General features: G+C 38.4%; 3 protein-coding genes across 3 annotated transcripts in view; 2 read left to right on the top strand and 1 right to left on the bottom strand.

Moving 5' to 3' along the window:
- The window catches only part of sm (heterogeneous nuclear ribonucleoprotein L), a 198,271-nt gene extending 174,165 nt beyond the window's left edge, over nt 1-24,106 (bottom strand). Inside the window, exon 1 of the mRNA XM_070210330.1 lies at nt 23,960-24,106. The gene's annotated coding sequence lies outside the window, so the exon portion shown is untranslated. The remainder of the gene's footprint in view (nt 1-23,959) is intronic.
- Nucleotides 5,769-6,637, top strand: LOC6626137 (uncharacterized). The gene has a single exon (XM_002049095.4). It carries the CDS (start codon nt 5,864-5,866, stop codon nt 6,434-6,436), a length of 573 nt encoding a protein of 190 aa, XP_002049131.1. The 5' UTR covers nt 5,769-5,863; the 3' UTR covers nt 6,437-6,637.
- On the top strand, nt 11,634-13,382 carry LOC6626136 (uncharacterized). Its single transcript, XM_032437264.2, has 3 exons — nt 11,634-11,971; nt 12,471-13,012; nt 13,142-13,382. Exons 1-3 carry the CDS (start codon nt 11,765-11,767, stop codon nt 13,227-13,229), a joined length of 837 nt encoding a protein of 278 aa, XP_032293155.2. The 5' UTR covers nt 11,634-11,764; the 3' UTR covers nt 13,230-13,382.
- Nucleotides 24,107-24,587: the final 481 nt, after the last annotated feature.

Genomic DNA, 24,587 nt, shown 5'->3' on the forward strand with positions numbered 1-24,587 from the left:
GAAACGAAAGCTGCACCCCTATCTGATATTATGCGCTTAGGATTTCCAAACACTGCTGCCTGCCGTCTTAGTCGATCTACAACTCCTTCTGCGGTGGTATTTTTTGTTGGATAGAGCCAAACAAATTTTGAAAACGCATCGACTATCACTAGAATATAGTTATAGTTTTTACTTGTCTGTTCTATTGGACCGACATGATCCACATGGTACGTGCCTAAGGGCTTGTCTTCTTTGTCAATTGGTGCCAAAAACCCTTCTTTCTTGCCTGATTTGCTCTCAGATATTATGCATTCTACGCAACTTTTTACAATTTTTGGCACTTTTGACGATAGCTGCGGAATATAGAATGTCTTCTCGATTGCTTCTTGAGTTCGTTTTGCTGAGAAATGCCCTTGCTTGTGTGCAATTCTTATGATTTCGTCTTCCATCAGCGATGGTACTACTATAAGTTCCTTGATGGGATCCTTGTATAAAATACCATGCCTAACATAAAAATCTTCGTATGTGCTACAATCCAAAACAGTTAGCACCGCTCGGACCCAATCATCTCTCGCTTGTGCTTGCTGCAATCTGTGCTGCAGTGAGTCTTCAAGCATAAGACAGGATACGCGGCTTAAAGCATCAACATGCCTCATTTTGCTGCCATTTCGATGCTCAATACTGTAGTCAAAATCTTGAAGGAAGAGTGCCCAACGCGAGACTCTCAATGGAATATCTCCACGTTTTTTCATGGTCAAAGCGAAAGCGTTACAGTCGGTCACAATCTTAAATTTTATGCCAAGTAAGTAAACGCGCCACTTTTTCAAGGCCTCGACTATAGCCAGCACCTCAAGCTCATAAGAATGATACTTCTCTTCTGAGGGTTTTGTTTTCCGACTTAAATATTGAATTGGATGCAACAATTGATCGTCCGAGTCTTTTTGCAAGAGTACACCACCATAACCATTCATTGAGGCGTCCGTATGCACTTCAGTCTTGGCTTTCGGATTATATAATCGCAATACTGGAGTACTAACTAATGCTGATTTTAATTGCCTGAATGCGACTAGTTGTTCTTCATCAACTTTAAATTGCACGTCTTTCCGTAACAAATCGGAGAGCGGTTTGGCTATCAGCGCATAGTCTTCTACAAAGCGCCTAAAGTACGATGTTAATCCGAGAAAACGCTGCAAACTCTTTCGGTCATGCGGTATAGGAAAATTTTGAACTGCCTGGGTTTTTCTTGCAGATGGTCTTATTGTGCCTCCCTGTATAACGTACCCTAAAAAGTCAACTTCCTTCATGAGAAACTGGCACTTGCTCCACTTAATACGCAAGTTAAACTCTGCTGCTCTGTCCAGTACGCGCTTTAACTTTTGGATACCTTCATCTATATCCTTGGAGGGAATTATAAGATCATCCATATAAGTTACGACTGTACCATCCTGTACCAGATCTACAAGAATTGCATGAATGAATCTGGAAAATACAGCTGGGGAGTTCGATATTCCAAAAGGGACGAACAGGAATTCATATTGCCCTGCACTTGTTACAAATGATGTAAATTTTCTCGAATTTGGCTCAATTGGAACATGAAAAAATCCGTTTGCGAGATCAAGTGTAGTAAACACACTTTGGCCCTGCAATCTCTCAATCACATCGTCTATTAAGGGCATTGGAAAATTGTCCCTCGCGATCTTTTCGTTTAAACGCCTGTAGTCACAGCACAATCTTTTGGTACCATCTTTTTTCGGAACGAGGACAACAGGAGATGCATACTCCGATGTACTTGGCTGTATGATCTTTTCTTCTAGCCAAGTTTTGATTTGCGAATCGACAATAGACTTGTCCGCATGTGATATGCGCCTTGGGCGTTCGAAAACTGGACGCTCATCATTTAACAAAATTTTCATTTCAATTGGACATTTCTTCTTCATTTCAGGTGAATAGTTTTTAATTATTGCTTGAACTGCGTCTGCAACAGGTTTTTCTAAGTGATGTAGATCGATCTCAGCCTCCTGATTTTCTGCAAAAAGACATACATCTTTGAATTCTTGTAAAAGCTCTATGTCTGGCTTCTTATTTTCGACAGTATCTTCTGTTATTGTTGATGTCTTGTCAATTACTCTCTCGTTTGCATTGTCCTTCACTTTGGGTCGAAATTCTACGAAATTTTCCGATACTATTAAGTCCGCTTGCTTCAATACGCTGTTTCCTATTACAGCTGAGTATTGGATGTCGTCTCTGCTCGTAACATGAAAGGTTATATCCAGTAAGATACCATCAACTTCGACTTGAGTGACAAAGCTTCCCAGTGTATTTAGCTCACTATTACAGATACCAACAAGACACTGTTTTTCATTATTCAGTTCAACTTTTCCTAGCTCTTTAAGGATATCATCGCGTATCAGACAGAGGTCACAGCCTGTATCGATTAATGCAGAGAAGCATATGTTCTTACAAGACAACTCCTTAAAAATGCATTTTCCACTACTGTTGGCCTTGTTTATCATCGTGTTCGCATTTTGGCCTTCTTTCTTCTCCACTGCACGCGATCCTGAACAGTTAGCTGCCTTATGCCCTGGTTGAGCACACTTGTAACATTTTATTGGCTGTCTACATTCTCTGGCTAGATGTGATGGATCGCCGCATTTGAAACATTTCTTAATTCGTTCTTTATTCAAGTCAGGTTTCTTTTCTTCGGTATCGTTATGCATCCTACCCGTATTAGACGCTTGAGGGCGACTACTACGGATTTTCTCATATACCTTGATTTGTTCTTTTAGTTGCTGCAGAGTCTTGGCCTGATACAGATTACTTTTGTTACTCCTCGAGTCAGGTATTCCCTCAATAAAATATTCTATCAGGCTTGAGTCATCCAGGTTAAGAGGTCCGCCAATTTCCATAAGGCTATACAGATATTCTATATAATCTTCACCTTGACGCTTACGCCTATTCCGCAACATGCGGTGGACGTCTATTGATGAAACTACCGTCCCAAATTCTTCCAATAGCGCTTGCTTTAAAGATATCCAATCTGAAATTCCATGCTGACTGCGCACGAATAATTTTGCTGCACCTTTTAGTAATTGCTTTGAGTAAATAAATTTCTGAAGGTCGTTCCACTGCACTGCCAAAGCGTTATCTTCAAATTCATGAATCCATTTTTCAACAGCTGGTTGATTTGACCCATTGAATTGCGAGAGTGAATCTTCAATGTCGCGTAATGTAAACGTTGTTCGGACTATCTGCATTGGTGAGCTTTGACGGGTATGAGCCGACCCAGCATCGTCATACTCAGATTCATTATCGTCAACCTGCAACCCATAATATTCTAAAAGTCGGTCTTGCAAAGTTTGCTTTCTACCTGTTGTTACCAAACTAAGTGCCGATAACTTTTCTTTTAATTCGTTAACTCTTAACGCCAAAATTTCGTCTCTGTTCATTTTGTTATCGTCGTTGCTCGCTTTTCACAATGCTTAAAATTGAATCTTACAAATAAACAATTCAATGTACTTAACTTAATGGTATAAGTAATTAAACTCTTATGAATCAAATTTTAGTTTTTTTTTTCAGCAACTTTAGAAATTATTAAATTATTATATTCGTCTGTCTTAACTTATACTTTCACTTTGTGTTTGCTTACACTTAATTTCTTCTTTGTTATAATTTGATTCTTTGAAAATTTTTTACTGATTTAACACTCTTTACTCAACAACTAGTTAATTATTTTCATATAATGACGAAATAACATACTCTGTTGTTGATCTGTAACTTGTTACACCCTGTGATCATCGTTGTCGTGTTGAAGCACGTTCCAGTCACACGCTCTTTTATTGAAAGATTCCGCGCTCTTCGCTCTTCGCCTCTTTGATCTGCAACTTCTTATTTCATCACGAAGTGAAAATTTTGCGCTATCCAGCCTTTGCTACGCAGAATTTAAAACATCGCCTTCTCGCTTGCGCTTATCGACCACTGTCACGCAATACACGACTGTTTGTCTCGCTCTTACTAGAGCTCTCTAGGCATACTTCGCCGCTGTCGCCATTAATCCTAGACGATTCTTGACTTTTTCCATTTTTTCCAGGGCATACGAATTTTAATGAATTTTCATGCACCCGCTTCGTTTTATGCTCCGATTAATAGTCTTGCATACGTTTGTACTCGTTAATCAATTTACGAATTTCACAATTTCTGTCTATCCCACTTCTGACACCAAATTTGTAGGGATGACCATTCGATGGCCTTCACAAGCACTTGAGTTCTTTGTGTTCATATTATTTTATTTAGAGAAATTGGTGAACAAGCGTAAACTTATGATTATTGTACATTTTCCGACATGTATTTCAAAGACAACGAGCAACAGCGAACACATCTTTTCATTGACTCTTCTAGCTTACAACTGAACTTCTCCTTCTTGTATTTTTATCGATAAATCTATCGTTGATTAAATATCCATAGCAGGGTTGCATATGATAAGTGATTTTATATTACCAAATGAGTATAATGCCAACATTATACTCGCCTGTTTAATTTAACTGATTGTAAGTTCGACCACTCCTAGTTCTGTTTCCAACTCCTACATATATATGTATATATGTATATACATATATATATTCAAAGAACAGATAAGCACAAAAATTGAAATTCAATCGATAATAACTGACATAGATAGCTTTTTTTTTGTAGTAAAACAATCAAGCGGCTGAATACAAAATGAATATTTGCTTATTGGTTTTAGTATTTAATTTAATTTGGCGACAGGCACAAAAAGCAACTAATAGAAATGTTCAAGCGTAAATGAACGAAGCTTTAATTCTCTCTAAAGCATTTAATTTAATTTAAAATAAATAGACATTTGAGTTAAGTGCTTATAAAACTCAGACTGCAAAGATACTGTCAAATGTCAAATTTTAATAACTAGGATATAATGTTTTGTTAATTATGAAATGTATTAGTTGATTCTTATTAACAGATTAAAAGGCATGTTTAGCTAAAGGTGCAAGTAATTGATTTGAATAAAGGTATACATTTTTTATATCAAATTATTTTAGTTAAAGCTGCATCAAGAATTACGTACAAAGCTTTACTTAGATATATAGTTGGATATGGACCATAAGGTATTAGCTCATTGTAATATTGAATTTTGCGCATCAAGCAAGTCCTTTGCAAAATGTTACAAATTTACTAAAAAAAGGATAGTTCCCCATACAAGGGTATCGGAAAATATATATATATATATATAACTACAACTGACTATAAAGCATCTCAGTTTTCAGGTTTGTGTCCACAGCAATGCTTAAAATGGTTTATTAAATTATTATTTCATAAAAACGGGTTATATTAAATGAAATCGTTCGTGAATAGTTAGATATTTTTATATATTATTGAGAAATGTATTGCATACTTTTGGGCTAACCGTAAATCGTGACAATGAAAAAATAATATTTGATACCCTTGTAGAGGGTATTCTAATGTTGTCATGAAAAGTGTAGATCAGCATCAGCAGACGAGTCGATATAGCCTTTTTTTGGCAGTACACATATTGGAACCGGAGCAATACATCAATCCCATAAGTAAATCTTCGGCGTGTCTAATATTCTTACTTTCTTGTTTATATTACAAAAGTGAACTATTAAATACTTAAGCATATGCATATTATAATATGACTATTAATTTATTATATAAACCATCTTTAAAAAAAGGTATAGATTTTTTTTTTCAAACAAACTTAACGGTCAAGCAGGCTTTCAGTATGAAGTGAAGCAGCCAGATATAGAAAAACAAACTCAATCTTCAGTCAAAAGTCATAAAACAATATATTAAACTATTTGAAACTATTGAAACAAACAAAGAAACTAATATATTTAAACGATTTCGAAGCATGGGTACCGCCAGTCTGGAAGTACCAGAATTGATTACCCTAACCGGTAATAATAATCATTTGGCCTTGCCCGATGTGAAGCGCATCACGGACATACGCAAATTTATGGATGAATCGAAGAATATCAATGGCAGCTTCGAGAAACTATCGGAATTTATTTTGGGTCAGGAGCAACAATGCCACGACATAACGAAACTGCTCAAGGAACAGGTGCAAATCAAAATGGATGCACTGCGTCAGGTGAAGGAGGATATGCTGGAGCTACAGCGTCAGCTAAAAGCGCCGGGTGCCAGCGAACGCTTTACCAAGGGCCACAAGGTACTGGTAAAGTTCTATGATGAGACGGAAATAAATGAATACGAGGTGCCGGATGCATTGGCCCGCTACAGCTTGAAGATGAGCTCACTGTACGGTGAAATACTGGCACTCGACAGCGATGTCGACTATGTGGCCTATCTGGCCAGCATTGCCAGGGTAAATAAGGATTATGTCGAGGACTGGCACAGACACGAAAAGATCGAAAAGGCCAGAAAAACGGTGATTAAGAATAAAAGCGCTGGCGATGCCAAGTAGCTGCAGTCACTTTCAAGATCTACGATTATAATCTGTATTATCTTTTGAAGAGGTTTTAGTTTATCGACACAATACTCGTATTATATGAGGGCTAAGTGGTACCGTATAAGCGTGTCCTAAATTGTAGTTAATATCAAATTAAGCCATGCGAGGAACGTTTGGCATTCTAAATATCGAACATAAGTAAAATATATCGTATCTTATGCTCAAAATTGATTTTATTATTAAGTATAAACCATTCTCTCTTTGCCTTGATTTGCTAAAAAAATAACTTAAGGAAATTTTAATCTTTCTTCTGTGATAGAAAACATCTTTAAATTTCTTCACGTTTTCCAACACTAGGCACACAAAAACTTATACCTTTACAGAGGAATTCATGTGGGTTCCGCCTGCAGCTTGTTTGCTGTATTTGCATGCTCCATTCATGAATAATCCGTGTGACACTTGCGTTTTATGGCTTTGCATAGTTATTGTTGTTGTTGGGAATCAGAACCAACTGCAGTTAGTTAGTAGGACGCAGGAGGTACTAGCCAGCAGTAGCCCAACAGGTGGCGCTGCCAGGCAATTTTTCATGCTGAATGTCGGTGCTGATAGCGAAGCGTAATTATTATGCTGGACTCTCTCTGTTTGCATAAGAACAGCGTGACGGTGGGCCAAAGAGTAGAGGGGAGGGTATATCGCTTGTAAATGGCTATGGAAATGCGATTGGAGTAGTTTTTGCTGTTGCTGGGACGCATAAACGCCTCCAGGCATGCAAAAAGGATAAGAAACATTTAGATGCAAATTTAACAAGGTATCTGCTAGATGTCGAAGATCGAATACCCTGGAGGACATACCATTGAATATGATAATAATAATAAAAATAATAAGAATTATAAGAATAAAAATAATAAGAATAATAGTAATAATAATAATAATAATAATAATAATAATAATAATAATAATAATAATAATAATAATGATAATAATATAAATAATAATAATAATAATAAGGATAATAATCATAATAATAATAATAATAATAAAAATAATAAGAATTATAAGAATGAAAATAATAAGAATAATAATAATAATAAGAATAATAATAATAATAATAATAATAATAATAATAATAATCATAATAATATTAATAATAATAATAAAAGTCATGAAAACGTTTAAAGAGGGAGAAAAAAACCCCGTACTCAATATAATTTGCATATTTAAATAAAAGTAACAATAATAGACAGAGAATAGACGCTAGTAAAAAAGGTTTCACATATAAATAATAATAATAATAACGCCGCAAAAGTTAAAAAAAGGCTGCAATCCATAATGAAAATGTTATCACATATAAATAATAACAATAGTAATGATGCAAACATTTAAATAGAGAGAAAAAAGAACCGTAATCAAAATGGTCTACCAAGTGGCGGCCATGTTTGTGCACAACTGCAAGATGGCGTCCGGCATCCGTTATAACGCCAGCTACCTAAGCCCAACCCGAAAGCCGCCCTTTTAGCAGCACTTCCGCAACACTTTCGCTATAGTTGCCACCAAAACCCACCCGCAATTGTTGTTGTTCTTGTTGTAGTTGTTGTAGTTGTTGGGTGTCTGCTACAATTCCGCTTGGCAAAAGTTTGCCTTTGCTTTGTTGTTGCTCTTGTTGCGTGTTGGTTGTTTTTGGGCCCAGCTTCCGTTGTCGCCAGGCTGCTCAACTGCAACTTCCTGCCAGCCAGCAACCCCTCGCAATCTCCGTGCGACAATCCAGTCTTCATTCTGGCTGGCCAGCTGGCTTATTTAGCTTTGGTTTAATTTGACAAAACAGCGCATTTAAGCGCTGTGTAATTTACGTAGCTGCTGCCGTCAGCTGCCTGCTGCAATGGCTATGGCCAAAAGGTCAAAGGATAGCGTGAATAATGCAACAAACAAAAACAGCACCAACAACAACAACAACAACGACAATGTTGCACAGTTTGCAAAGAGTGCCGCTTACAGTTTGCTAATTGAGTTGCAGTGCTGTGCAGGTTGCCTAATGTAGGTAATTAGTGTTGCAAGTTGCCAAAAAAAAAAAATGAAAGAAAATAGAAGCTAGCCAAGACAACAGCAGCAGCAGCAGCAGCAGCAGCAGCAACAACAACAACAACCACAACTGTCACAGCAGCTGCAGCTGCTGTCAATTTGCATAATCAGACAACTGGCACCTAGCGGCAACTTTGTCTCTTTTGAGGCATTACGAATATTTCGCTTTTCGGACACTAGATTAACAAGAAGAGATAACAATTGCAGCGCCAAGCAAATGCGATTTGCATTCTTAGGTTCCTCAAGAAAGTTGCCATTAAAATTTGTTAAGAGGATTTCATAAACATGTGTAAAGAAGTAAAACAGACAACATGCACATATCTGAGCTAAGTTGTTTATATAATCACGCTCAGCATAAATAAACGAGTTGATCTAGCAAAATCTGTCCGTTAATCTCCATTCCATTTAATAAGTAATTGCGTTTCTCTATTACAGTTTATTATTATTCAATTTGGTTTTAATCATTGGAGTATAGCATCTATATGCGTATCGAGAGCAAAGCAAAGCAATACATTTTGGGTTTATTCCCAGCATGATATTAGGACTTAAAGACATCAAGTTTGAAATGTTTTTAAAATATGCAGGAAATAAGAACATTTAAGTTCCCCCCAATCTTTCACCTGGCTAAATATTTAATTGTTTATTATAAATAAATTGTATACCTATATTGTACGTTGAAGTTGAACTTATTTGATTTCTCTATGCTGGAGATCGAGAATGTGTGCTCTTTCAAGACTTCCTTTTGCTAGACCATTATCTGATTTAAAGCTTACAGATTCAATGCTTGGTTGTTACGTTATTACTTTGTATTATATTTATATTAATATTCTTATATATTATAAGGGAAAATGTTGAAAAAGTTGCAGCTTGCAGCTTCCACCAGCAGCAACAGGGCGTAAATGTTTTTCATGCATCGCAAAATTTAAAAGTTGACCAGGTAGAAATTGAAGTTTTGTCATACAAAAAGCCTCAATTTGTGCACACACACAAACAACCACACGCACACACGCACACACGCATACGAGCAGTTGTTATGGCAACAAACCAAATTTTATGGTTATCCAAAGAGTACGTGCAGCAATTGGCTGGCAAAAGCAAATGCACGTGAGCAATGGGCCAACAAAACGAGCACAACTTGCCACATGTGGCAAATTAAGTTAAAATTAAGCAATTAATTTAATTAGTGCACTGCGTACGGGGGACGCACACACGCAAACATACACACGCGCAGACCCACTGTCACACATGCCACACACGCATGCAACAGTTGCAATTAAGCAGCGCACACGCACACACACACACACACAATTACAGTTGCAGTTGCAATTGCAGCTGCCGTCGGCCATTTGCAATTGCGGAAATTACAAACACAAATTAATGAATACACATACATATATGCAAAAGGCTGACACACAAACACATATGCACACATATATAAATGCACACTTCTATAAAAAATCATTTAACTCGAATGTATTTAAGATGAAAAATGAATTTTATGGCGCCTACCGTTCGCAGCTCACATCTCGCACCTTGCACTGCGCCAAAAAAATGGCAGGCTATAGTAGAAGAAAAGTGTTGCGAAATTCATGCATCAATACAAAAAGCAATCGACTCCTCAATTAAGCAAATAAATGCAACGGCCAGCACAATTCATCAATTCCAATTACAGACATTTTTAACGAAAAATTACATTCAAAAAGTAAAAAAAAAAATAATAAACAAAATCGAACAGAAATTGTAAATGGGCTCTGACAGCAAACATTGAAAGTGTTTTAATTTTAGCGAAAGGTTAAATTAAGCGTTTAAACGAAATCAAAATGAAAGTTAAATATGAGCGCAATTATATAAAATTTTGAACAAAAAAAAACCTAACAAATATATGTGTTTAAAAAGAAATTTTCCTTAAATATGCTAGCCGGGTAATGTCTTTTAGTAAAAGACTATACTTTTCCTATACTTATTACACTTCAACAGACTAAGTTGTATATTTTTTTTTATGTGCCCCGCGCAGCACCGGGTAATTTCTTCCAGTAATTATACTTTATTGTCTTATACATATTTCATATTAACAGTCTATGTTGCAGCTTATTTCTTTAACATTGCAATTGCTTTCAATACTACATTTTCTTTTTTCATTTTTAATTTCCTTAAGTTTTATTCTTGTAGCGAACTGCTCTGTTTGCTCATTTTCTCATGTTTAATAAATTCTCACGCCAATCTCAGCTCTTAAACTGAAGTGTCAGAACTATTTGTGCTTGTTGTCATCTGTTTGCGCTTATGATTATATGTGGTTGGACATTATTAGTTGGTCTGGGTACATTTCATGCTGACCACTACTCAACACTCGAATTACATGGGCACACATTGCGTGCGGCCAGCCCTCAGCGTTCCTCGAGCACCTCAAAGATGGCATTCGAGTGTTTGCATTTGCATAGTGCATGTAAATATTGTGACAGTTGGAGCATTACCCAAACAGGGGCTCTAAACGGTTAGCTAAGATATTATCAGGCTGTAACCAAATGATAACTGAATAGAACATTTCAAATTAGAAGCGAGTGTAAAGAACTTGCTTTGAAGTTAAACTGAACTTTTTGGTTGAGTGTTGGAGGTGATAAAAAATTATAAGATATTAATATTATAAAATTTTTTTCTCTTTAATCTTATTAATTAACTTACTATTTTGATTCTTTGGAAGCAATTATAGCTGTATTTAATATAAAAGTCAAATGATTGAATTGGAACTGGCAATTTCTCACTAGCTAGTTCAACGCAGAGGCAGCTAAGCTGTGCGGGTCTCTTTGGCTGTTATTGTACACACATGAAGTTCGAATTTTCCAAAACTCCAACTTAGTACTTTAGACTCAAAAGGAAACTTCATAAAGATTTTGTACTTTCTTCATCAGCTCGTCTTTTATGTATTTTAACCCTGCTCACATTAAATTAATGAAATGCCTGCCCAACTTTATTTATACATTTTGTATGCTTGATAAAGATGTGTGTGCAGAACTTGTTCAAGTCCGTCAGCAGCTGACATCTTCAGTGGTTCTTGCAGCGCCTAAAGTAAGCATAAAATAATCTCACACCTTGGCCTAAGTAGGTGCCATCGAGCCAGAACCTTTAAGTAGAGCCCTCCAAGCCACTGACCAGCTCAGTTGCTCGCGCATCGTTCAAGCCAACAGTTCTTGAAAGCTGAAAGTGCCAGAGAGTTGGTATTTGCGAACTTAAGAACTGGTTTCACTCAAATCGTCTCAATCTCAAGTCAGAATGTTGCAGCTGTCGTTGATGCTGATATTGATGTTCAGCTTCTTGCAAGTCCAAATGCAGCCCGTGGAGCAGGCGGCAGCTACGATGCCGGAGGACAGTGAAGGCGCTCGTGCGCTGTACGATCAACGGCAGACGGGCAAATACAATATACACGTCAGCATCAAGGATGTGGCCATCATAGAAGTGGATCAAAATGAGCTGGCCGATGTAAGTGTGGAAAGGAATGTGACCAAGACAAGTTGGACAAGAAAGAGCGATCGTTTTCGGCAAACCGCATATGAAATACTCTTCTAGAGGTGTGGCTTATGGTTTTGCAGATATGTGAAAAGATTTGTGAAGCCCGCAATTGCTCGTAGCTTGAAAAACCGAAAAGTTTTGTTCTTGCTAAGAGCAATAATAATAGTAGTCAGATCCTGATCAAATTGGGGCTCTATATGAAAAACACGTGAAAACAAATTTATGTCAGCATCGGTCAAGTTATTTGGAAAAAACTAAAGGCGTTCTTATATACGAAATCTATCATCATTCAATCATTGCTCTGGCAATTGGCTCTTGTTACAAGTACAACGATCTAAATATTAAAAGACAAAATCATAATACCCTCTGCAAGAGTATCAAAATGCGTGTGTGTGTGTGTGTGTGTGTGCAGCTAACGAGTTGACGAGACTAAAAATAACTTCTTTATTTTTTTTTTGCATTTCATTAGGAATCGTATATTGCGGAGGACGAGGACTATTACTATGATGATAGTGCGCTGACCATAAAACCCATCAAGTTTACCACGGATGCCAGCACAGCGACAACAAAAACAACAGCTGAAACTACAACAACAACAACACCAACAACTGTGGTGCCTGTGAGCACAGCAGCAATTGGTGGCATACCAACGCCCAGCAGCAACATGAGCGCGTACAGCGCTCAGCTCTTGGCAGACATTGCTGCCACACAGCGTTTGCGGCCCAAGTCAAACAATTTAATTATTATGGACACGCCCATTGGCGGCTCATCAACGCTGTTGCCCAAATGGTTGCATGCGCGCTCCAAGGATGAGCCCATCACAACAACAACAACAGATGCTGGCCCCTTGCCTGCGAATATCGAGTATACGCCCGCTCAAGGTCACGATTCGCCAATTTTCAAGGTCAAAGTGCAACGTGCCGCGCCCGCCGAGACGCCAACACGTTGTCGTGCCCATCAGTACCGCGATGCGCTGGGCAAGTGCCGCACCAAACGCTCCGGGTCCATCTTGTAAGCGAGTTAATAAAAAGAAAAAAAGAACTCTTAATCAGCTTATCACATATGTGTCTTCTCTTTCCTTTCTCACTCACTCTATCTCTCTCTCTCTCTGTCTTCGCTCGTTTCTTTGTCTCTTCTTAGAAGAAAGCTGTTCAGCATGCTGGTGTCGCTGCCCTTTACAGGCAATCGTCATGCTCATCATGGACATGGTCTTCAGGTGTCGCCTTAACGTGTGCCCCGAATGATTGCGCACTTTTACTCTTAAGCCCACTAATTTGGTATTATGATAAGAATTGTCTCTAGTTATTTATTAAGTGCCTGCGCAATTACCAATTTCATTTGCTTCATTTATAATTAAAGCCTTAAATACATTGACTGATTTTTCAATCGGTGGTTCTAGGTTATCTATTTATCAAACTTTGAAGCCGCCTTCGTCATATACTTATATATAGATCAGATATTGGGGAAATACCAATAAGTATATCTAACAGCATTTTGCTTGACAACACAGGCGAAACATTTTAATTATAGTTTGTTAACATTCATGAATTTTCAATTTCTTTGTTGTTTTTATATTATTATAAATTATTGATTTTTCCCTGGAAATTTTCTTTTCAACTCAAGAAATACATATAAGTTTTCAATTTCTGCTGGATTTTAACCGGCGACTTCTCGCTTGCTTGTTCGATGCTTAGAAAATAAAGCCACGCTGGCTTTTTAGCTTCATTTTTTGACAGCCCCCTGTGCTTACTTTGAACTCAAAAGTTAGCTTTTTTCAAGGCTGATGTCGTCATTTTTAATTCGCCCTTTTCCCAGAACTGGAGATGGAATATTCCAAAAACCCCCTCTTACTGCTAAATTTCGACTCAAAAGGAAACTTCTGCATATATTGCAGCTGCCTTGTTCTTTTAGTCAGGACAAAAGGTTTAATAAACGCCGATATAATTAGTTTGAATACAAATTGGTAAATTATAAATTCTTTACACAATAAGCCTGCTAATGAATTTCTATCATCATTTTAACCTCGGCAATAGCCTGCATATTTAAACAAATATTTAATATCATGCACATAATTTGGGCGTCTAATTAGGCACACAAAATGCGGGCCGAACAATCAAATTGTTTCGCAGCTTATTAGTTAAATATTAAATGGTTCATACTAAACAGAAGGCCCTTTGGCGTTTCCTTTGTAAATAATGCAAGCACAGCTCTGGCAATTTCACATTCACATGTGTATTTAAGTAATTGATTGTTGCAGATATTTTTGCATATATTACAAAACAATTTGACAAGTCAAATTGTGCGGTCAACTAAATTGTGACAGCTTTGGGGACAGCTCGAGAAAGTGTTTGGCAAATGGAATTTCAATTTGAAACGTTCATAAGTAGAACTATTCTTATTATTAAGTAAACACTTTATTAACATTCACTTGCAATTTAAATATTAATAAAGCAACAAAGGAATCAATTTTTGTAATTAAATGCCACTGAAATAAATTGAAAGTGTGCAAATAAAAATAAATAAAACTTTCCATTAAGCTATTAAAAATCAATAAGCATAAATAACTATAGTCAAAAATGTATAAAAAAAAAACCCCAAACACTTGAACATAAATATTATTTGTTTAATTTTACATGCTTAATATCATATTGATGCAGTTGGGAGTGCGCGACTAGGAGAAATAATAACTTCTCTAAAACTTTCTTCATCTTTATATACAATACTAGAACCCTATCTTCAAATATTTATAATAAATAATATACTTGCTCTGCGTATAGTAAAGTAGAATATATATAAAACTGCATAAGATATAGTAAGCAATTCGTAGACTATTTGTGCGTATAGCAAAGAATATAATATATTTAAATTTGTCAAGTATCGATATTTATCGATACCACGAAAATTGCATGAGATTGCGATAGTAAGTGTAAGAGTCTATCTGCATATTCTGCATAAGGCAAAGGAAAATTTCTTGATATTTGTTGAAATGATGTATCAAGTAAATGGGAGGAGATATCGAATGCAATAAATAGACTAGATCTGCGATCAACTTTTAAGTCTCTACATTTATCGATACCACGAAATTTGAAAGAAATTTTGATGACAAATGATAGATAGAGTCTATTTAAACGAGAACACATATTACTATTTAAAGTCTCTAGCTTTTACATAGCTTCAGAGGTTCACAAGGACAAAGAGATGGACATATCTGCATGTTACATACTTACACATACAACTAGTATACCCTTCTCAATCATCTTTAATGGTATACAGGGCATGAAATGTTAGCATTAAAATAAAGCTTAACATTTCATTGCAGCAATTAATAAATAAATAAGAGCACATATAATTGAATAAGCTAATTGTAGCGAAAATAAATTGTTAAGTGTTTGAACATTATCTAATATATTTTATTATAATTACACTTCAGACAAATACCAACAACGCCTGATAGCATTATTAATTATCGCTCTTAAAATTGCACAATAATTTCCAGGGAGACGAGTTAGCAGCATCGAAATTGAGTTTTCGGCTTTAATTTGGCAAAGCCATGTTTCCGACTAGTCCAATAATAATGTGTGTGCGCCCAATCGTAATATATGCGAGAGTCGGGCCTATTGCAAGTCCATTACGAACCACCTGGCTGGCCATTGAATATGCCAACAAGGCCGAAGGGGAAATGATTTGCATGATGAAGAATATTCAGATGGATGTGGGCGTGGCACACAAATTGGCTGGCAAACGAGTTGGCTAATTTGCATACCATAGCGAAACGCTGAATTCAGAATTAGAGAATTGCGAGAATGCGAGAATGCAGAATGCAAAATCAGCATTTCGCATTACGACATAAAGGAAAATGCACTAAAAATTAGATTAATTTGAAATGAAAGGAGGAAATTTTCTTTCAGAACGTTTAGTCTAGATATTGTTGACCACTTTTGTGGCAAGTGGGTGGCGGGTGACGAGTCGCATTTGTAATTAGTTTTAGCCGCAAACATTTCAAGGCTTAATGCATCGCTGCGAAAAACTTGGAAAATTTTACTCGTTGTTGTTGTTGTTGTTGTTTTCGGGCTGGCTTTGTGAACGATGCCGAGCTCAGCAGAAAGACTGAACACGGCGCCAGGATGCGTTTGGGTCAGTAGAAAGGGCAGTGCCTGAGATGGGCAGCGGGAGCATGGCTCTGGGGTCCGAGTCTGTGCCGCATATGAAGTGTATAAATTGCACTTCATCATGAATTTATTATCAGCGCAGCTGCAGCTGCCACCGTTGCAGCTGCTCCTCCTGCTGCTGCTGCTGCTGCTGCTGCTCGGCGCTGGCTCAGCACAAGACGTGCAAAAGCTTACATTTCCCTTGGCAACAGTACACACACACACACACTCACACACACCAACAGACACTCGCCCACACTAAGGTAGGCACACAGGTGCTAACAACAACAATAGCTGACCGCTTCTGGTATTCAGTTTTGTCCCGCGCAGCCAACTTGAAATTGTGTTAACTCAGCGCAAAAATATTAATTCTAATTTCTAAAGCCATGCGCTCAAGGACTCGCTCAGCTCTTTGGCCAAGTGGTTGCCATTTTTTGGCCAATTTTTCAGCCGTTTTAGCCGCTTTTGCTGCATCTTTAATTGTGCACAGAAGCGTTTGAGAAATGCTCAAAGATTTCGCTTGACAGTTGCCTACGGTAAAAGGTTTTTGCATTCTCTGCTCGCATTTCTCTCTTCACGTTCCTTTTTTTTTTTTAGCGCCACGCGCCATTTGCTGCTCATCAATTAGCTGCTCGGTAGGAAAAGTAGAAGGAAAAAAAGCAGCGGAACCGGAACCGTAAACGTTGAGTAGCTTTTAGTGTAGTGAAAGGCTTAGGCAGACGAAACGCCTTTTTATTGCCTACTTTCAGGCGTTTACGCCCTAACAACGCAAATAATTGCCCGTTTGGCATTTGAGGCCTTCGGCTAAGCTCAGTTGGAGTGTAAGGCATGTAAAATATTTGTAGGGGCAAAAATGTGTTGCACTATGCAGGTGACAGCTGTAATACAATGGGGCTTAGCTATGGATTAGTTATATCTATTAATCAAAGTCACAGATCGTTGTGACTAAGACGCTTCGGGCTGAAAACCAATTTATTAAGCTTAATTAATTTGATTCGTTTTTTAGCACGTTAAAAGAGAGCATTTAAATTGACAGTGGATATTATATTTTGTATTTTATTAATTTCAAAAAATTTTTACCCTAAAATAAAACAGGACACAAAAAGTTCTCAGCCCATTGAAAATGGGCAAAAATGTTACAAAGGCTTTGGGCAAATGTATGTAACAGGAAAAAGGAAGCATATCTAATCCCATTAAGCATTTATATTCTTGATCAGCATCAATAGCCGAGCCGATCTTGCCATGTCCTGCTGTCTGTCCTGTCAGTTTTATAGACCAACCATAACTAGCGTCAAATCATGTAAGCACATTAACCCAAAAGTTGTACGAACTTTATGTTAATGCTCGTGAACCCTTTAACTCTGACAGTGGCAAGGGCTAAAAAAAAGCCAACGTTATGGAAAATTTAACAGGATGCCGCGCGGCGTTTTAATCTCTGCGCACATTTTGCATATTAATCACTTAATTAGGTTAACATTATTAAAATAAACAAGTGTCAGAGATTCTGTGTGCATGCGTGCACGTGTGTGTGTGTGTGTGTGTGTGTGTATCTGTGTATTTGCTCGCATTTATCAGGCAGAAGGATTCAGATACAGCTGCCATCCTATATGACTTCATTTTATGTGTCGCAGGTGCTTAAATTGTTGAGCGCAAAGGTGAGTATGATGTGTGTGTGTGTTTTCGTGTGTATATTGCATTAATTATGCGCCACACTTAAAACCAACTATGTACACACACACACACACACACACACACACAAAGCGAGGCTTTTCAAAGGCAATTCAGTTATTTTGTAAAAAAAGTTGCCGCATGCCGCAAATGCCAGCGATTAGATGCGTTACATAAACTGTTAAAGCAAATGACAATGTTTATGTCGACTAGAAGATACCCTCTGCAAACCAACCAAAAATGTAGCTAAATACATGCTACATTTTACAATTCTAGCTGGCACAGAGCACGGCCTAATAAGTATTTTATGCTGTAAAATCTGTGTAATATACTTGGTGCCAAGTTTCAAATTCCCTGTAAAATCTACCCCGACACTCTATATGTTTATAAAGCCAAAAGTGTGTCAAAGCGCACATAAATATTATTTATTGTTTTTTATCGCCGCACAGGCTAAGGTATGGCTCGGGCATACGCCCACACACCCACGCCCGCTCACTCCCGGATAAATATTCAAGTGTTGCAAATATTTTTCAAGACCCAGCCTTGCCGTAACCCCCCACTCCAAACACAGGCCCCAACACGCACAGGCGGAGCACACGCAGTCCGCTTGGAATGTGTTCATTGTGCTTTAATGAAATGTGTTAGAAGTGCGTGTGGCGGGGGTGAGTGGTTGGGGGAGGCGTGGCCAAAAGGTGTCGCTGTCACCTTAAAAACGGCGCATAAAAGTATGCTACAGTTTTTAGCTTACGAAAATAAACACAATTTATGTCGCGTTCCCTTTCATTTTCTTTTTTTTTTTTTTTACCTTTTGTTGGGTCTTTTATCTTGACAAAACATTTGTGCAATGTAAACTTTTGCGATGAAGCAATTTTAAAGTTGGCAAGTTCATGGATATATTACGAGCAATAATTTAAAAATATTTTCAGCTAAACTCTGACATTCGTTATTAATACTATTCGAAACTTTTAAATGAGCTGCCAGCGCATGGAACATGGCATTGTGTATATAGTTCATATAAAGCATGTGAACCCAAACATAACATCAATCAACATTTTTGAAGGCATCAATCATATTACGGTAGGGGGTTACATATGCCAGCAATTGCGGTTGAGCAAACAGCGCTGCTGGCGGAGAAGGGCCGAAATTGTTGGCTGAAAGTATATCGGAAATTCTATAGAAGTGAAGTGAATGACAATTTTGAGTAGCTGCAACGAAAATAAGCCAACATTGATATGGTTATTTGAAGCCAATTTAGATATATTTTACTTGAAAGTAAAAATTGCTACTGAATTTGAGCCAGCGACCTCTCACGTGTAAGTTCGACGCGCAGACAAAAAGGAAGACAATTAAATTTATATTTATTCAAGCAAGCTTTTTTAAATAAAGGCTCTGAAAGAATAAACAAGATAAAACTAACCAAAACCGTTTACGGCTAAAAATGTATAATGAATTTGAGCCAGCGACCTCTCGACTGATAGTCGGACGCACAAACAAAAGGGAATACAATTGAATTTATGTCTATTTTAATCATATATCATATTGAATATAAAAAAATAGAAGAATCTAACTAAAAGCGTTTAAAGTAAAAATATTGCTACCGACTTTGAGCCATCGACCTCTCGCTTGTTAGTCCGACGCTCAGAATAAATCCGTTTTGTAAGGCACTATATCACAGCATTTTCTCAAGCTTAAGTCAAGTCTTCAACTGTTCAACATTTTCTCTTAAAAATTACCTTAAAAATGCATGTGACAGAGTTCTGAAAATCCAAAAATTGCATATCAAAAATTACCCATGTGCATAAAATGTTAAGCCCACAAAAATCCCCACACATTATCCCAATGATTTACAGTTGTCTCAACTTGAGGGAACCAAACAGGCGATAGAGGTAGCGAAAGAGAAACGGCGACAGTTTTGAGAAATTTCACAACACTGCAAATTGCATGAGCTGAAAATGCACATATCTGCATCCATATATCGTATATGAAGCCATATCTCTAATGCACAAGCTGTCAGCACCGTAGGCCAGGAAGGTGAAAGGTTAGGGCAGGCGAGAGGGCAGGCCAGGCCAGGCCAGATCCAGGCCCTATCCAGGCCAGAGGCTGCAGTTGCCGTCTCATCATTTCAGCTGTCACATTAAAAATGCATAAATGTTGCCTAAATGCAATTCAAGAAATGCAACTGGCAAAAATTGAGCGAACTAGCCCAACCCCAATCAAAGTGGGCGTGGCGGGGGACACAGTTCACACAATTTGTACCCAGCATATGCCTGACGCTTTGCATTCACATTGTGGGCGTTGTGACCATGCCCGCCAATCTAGCAGAGTGCAGAGCTAGAAAGAGAGAGAGAGATAGAGAGAGAGAGTGTGTGTGCGGGAGGAAAGCGAGAACTGGGCCGTTAGACATGCCCCTGGGCTGTGCCATGTCTTTACCTTGTCTGAAGCTGCCTACGTAGCAGGTGCCACGACTGGGACTAGAGCTTCCGCCTTCCCCCAAGTTGCTCCCTTTGCCTTTTCCTCTGCTGATTGTCGTGCTGTTGATCTGTGTTTTCACTTAGATATTGGCCCGCCGGGCAGCCTGATAGGGCGGGGGCGTGGCAATAGCCGTACGTGTGGTCGCATCGATACAGGAAGTTTGTTTGCGGCCAAGCTGGGGGCCAGATAAGAACGTATGCTATGCGAATTGCCCATGGACCGGCAACAAAATCGAAAAGGCTGACGAGCAGACGGGCAGTCGGGCAGAGGGGCAGCCCAGGTTCCGACTTCAATTGCTTCAAATTGAATTTTGTATTTACCTTTACTCTGATATGCAACGAGCATTCGTGCCTAACTTTCGTGCTTATCTCTGTCCCTGACATGCAACATGATGTTGAAAAATACGTTAAGAATGACTTTAGCTGCAGACTTTGATGCGTTAAGCTTTCAAAAGACATCAACAAAATAAGTAACTGTTTGCGGTTTCTATGAAAAGTTAAAACGTTTACGAATGCGACACAAAGGAGCATTGGGTAACTACTCAATCAATCTAGAGACAAATAAAGAGAGCAAGAGGCAGATTTCAAAATGAATAATTCTGTGATTAAAGGTTTACGAATGCGACACAAAGGAGAATTGATTAACTACATGGTTTCCCGCACTGAGAAAGGCATTTAAGGAGAGAGAGTGAGAAAGAAAGAGAGCAAAATGAGTAATTTACCGAATCAAAAGTTTACGAATCACATGATTAGTAGAGATTAGTAGAGAGCAAGAGAGCTCGAAACAATTCACTCTGTGTGGAAAAAAACTGTTAAGGATGTAGCACAGAGGAGAATCGATTTTAATCAAGTGAAAAGCTCTGATCGTATACATATACATATCAGTGTACAAGTGCTGTGCATGCTGCAGGTAAAAAAGTTACGGATGCATAACAAGAAATAAATTGCCAAATTAAACGCTCAAGAGAGCATGCAGATAGAAAAACCGAGCGTATAAATGCAGGCAGACATGCACACTTCCCTTTAAGGGTTAACAAATACTCAATGATTTCTACTAAATTTTGAATAATTCACTAGTTCTTTTTTAAGACGGTTTTTAAATGAAGCACTCACTCGGCAAATTTGCAAGCAACAGCTGTAACAATAAACCCTATTAGTTTTGCAACCGCCAAATATTTTATTTTAGCTTTTTGGTATACAGTAGGTATTCGAATGCTTGAATGCACGACTTTTAATGGGCCACTCGAAATCGCGCCCAATTGGTAATGGCAATGGCCAAGGCACAATTGACTGCCAAGTGCATAATCAATGCAATTTTGCATGATTTGCAGCAAAAACTCACAGCCGGAACAGCAACAACCGCAGCAGCAGCGCACATTGAATGCAAAATGCTGCTGCAAAAGGCAGCGAATGGTCGCCCGTAAGTATGGAATGCTTTTTGTGGCAGTTGCCACTCGCCACTCGCCAGTTGCCAGTTGCCAGTTTCTGGCTGCCAGCTGCCAACTGCCAGTTGGCCAATTGCAACTTGGTGTTTATTAGCATGATTAGCTGCCCTGCAATGCAACACTCACACACACACACACACAAATTGCAGACGCATGGCATTTGGGTCAGCCGAGAGTGGGGCAGGGACTTCGGCTTTCGGTGGATGCTATTTGAGTGCATGTGGCAAATGGCAGAAGCATCTTGTAATTTGATTTCAACGTACTTCGTTTGTTTGTGCTTACCACCCAAAAGGCATTAGATGGCAAAATTACACTGTGCAACATGATTTGAAAGGAGATTGTTTTTAAAGAGCATTGCTTAAGTTAATTGTTAATCTTTTCGTTTAGAGTAAAACAGGCTACTTAGCAAATGTTTATTCAGCAGACTTGTAGCACAGTGTAAATAGGAATTTAAATGGCTGCCAAAAGTGCATTGCGATATTGAATGCAAAAGTCGATAAGCTTAAAGCGCATGTTTAATTAGTTTGCCATGCACTTCAATTCTGGGCACACACACTTAAGCTCAGGCACAAATACAAGCACAGGCACAAACACACACGGACTGAGAGAAAAGATGTGGAAGTGCGTCGCACTTGGCTTATTTCGTTTCATTTCCGGTTAACCACATCCTGCGTAATAAGCGCCACTTCCGGCCCAAAATAGACTTAAACTGTTTTGTGAGCTGTCATTGTTTTGTTTTTATTGTGAGGCAAATTTTTGCGTTAGCCAAAAGGCACAGCAGCCAGCCAAAAACAAGAGCAGCAGCAATGTCCTTGTTGCTGCTGTTGCTGCTGCCAGGATGCTGCTTGGCACTTCCGCCCCTCCAACTGGCGTCTGTCCACTGTTGGCCCAAAGTTTTTGTGCTTTGCATGCGAATTGCACGTTTATGGCCACGTTTTTGGATGCTGCCATATACTGCCTTGGCCATGTTGTCCTGGCCAAAATTGAAAAGCCACAACCGAAGCTGAAGCATTTTTATTTGCACGCCCCATTGTTGCTGTAATTGCTTGTGTAGGACACGCCACTTGGCTTGCATGAAGTTTTCTGGCAATTCCCAAAAACTGATTTGAATATTTGAGCTGTTTTTATTTTTTATAGACTGCCTGCAAAAACAATTTACAAGCCGTACAAATGGATACTTTTGCTATGTGGCAACAATTTGATGCCCTTAAATAATTTGGTCTTGAGCTGTTTCTCGTAAACTGATCACAATCGCTCATTTAAGAGAAAAAGAGACAATTGGAGACAGTGAAAAAGAGAGAGAGAGAGAGAGAGAGAGAGAGAGAGAGAGAGAGATTCTCTCGTGATAAAGTAATTTAATGTAGATCGAATTAATAAGTTTTTCTTCTGAAGAGAGGCACGATAAAGCTTTATAAAACCATGTTGCTCGCCTGAGCTCAACTATATAAGGTATAACAGATTCCGTGATACCCTAAGAATACCCTTGTAAACTGTACATTAGCTATAAAACTGCAATTAGTCTCTCAAAACAAAAACACTTTGTCTTTGAAATACGTGCTGAAGCATAATTTGTGGGCTGCCACATACAAAGTCTAAGTAAATAATTTTCCACAATTTTCCAAAAGAGAGAATTACAGTTTTTTTAACATTGTCCAAACAATAATTAACTTGTTAGCTTCATTGTATTTAAATTATTATGACAAATGGCAACAGTTTTATTTGCATTACACTAATTGTTGACTTAATAAACGAATTTTCAGACCCCCCCCCCTCCCCCCTTCTTTGCCATCTACCCTTTGCCAAATTTCGCCAACCAAAATGTTGCAAAGCAAAACACTTAAATAATGTGAAATTACAATTTAATTGCATTGCAAGTTTGCGGCAAGCGTGCAACAGAATGCAGCTATATTTAGGACGTGGGAGGAATTGGGTTTGGCGTTGGGTTAGGGTTTTGGTCCACCCCAAGCAGCTGTTTTGGGCCCTAAGTGCGCGCCCATATGCAAGGACTTACTGTGTGTGACTGTACTTGGAATAATAGACCCACAAGCGAACCAGTTACATATGTTGCACAATCATTTTATTTGCACGAATTAAGCAGCTCACTTCACGCTGTTGCTGCACAGTGGTGCACAATCTTCAAAAATAACTTTGTAAAATAAATAACCTATCATCGCATTTTCTTCATACTCATAAATAAAAATAGTTTAACTGTTAAAATTGACTTACCTTTTGCTGCCGCAGCTTTTTCTCCATTCCGTTACTTATCATGTTCGCTCAAAAGCTCTGCTGTGGCTAAAGCACAACTGCGCGCCCTTTTTTGCCTATGTGAAAAAAGCTCTGCACACAAAATCAAGCACTCATATTGCAGCGATAGGAAACAATCAGGATCGCATAACGATAGGAAGATTGATATAATGTATACAAAACACACTCGCGACACGAACGCACACATTTAATAAGCGGTAGTTAATTAATTGTAGATAACAACTATTTAACAAACAGGCGCGACGAACACGACCGATTAAGACGACGGACGCGCACAGACTAAATCGATGCAATTATCTCACGCCTACGCTAAGCCCGCATACACTCTAATATTGCAACAGCTTAGAGCTAGACACTTCTAAGATAACTCTCCCGCTCACACCATAGACAACGGGATCATAAGCATCTTCGCCAATAGCTTGAATGCAGCGTACGTTTGAATTTGCTCTCCCGCTCACGCGCACTCACCCACACACTCACACTGGACAAAACAATATAACTGAAACTAAAGCATCAGCTGCGCCCATGGCGTGAGCAAATTAATTATCTGCAACTCTCTCTCTATTTCTCTCTCTCTCTCTCTCTTTTT

This window comes from Drosophila virilis, chromosome 5 (assembly GCF_030788295.1).
Source record: "Drosophila virilis strain 15010-1051.87 chromosome 5, Dvir_AGI_RSII-ME, whole genome shotgun sequence".
In the NCBI taxonomy this organism is placed as follows: domain Eukaryota; kingdom Metazoa; phylum Arthropoda; class Insecta; order Diptera; family Drosophilidae; genus Drosophila; species Drosophila virilis.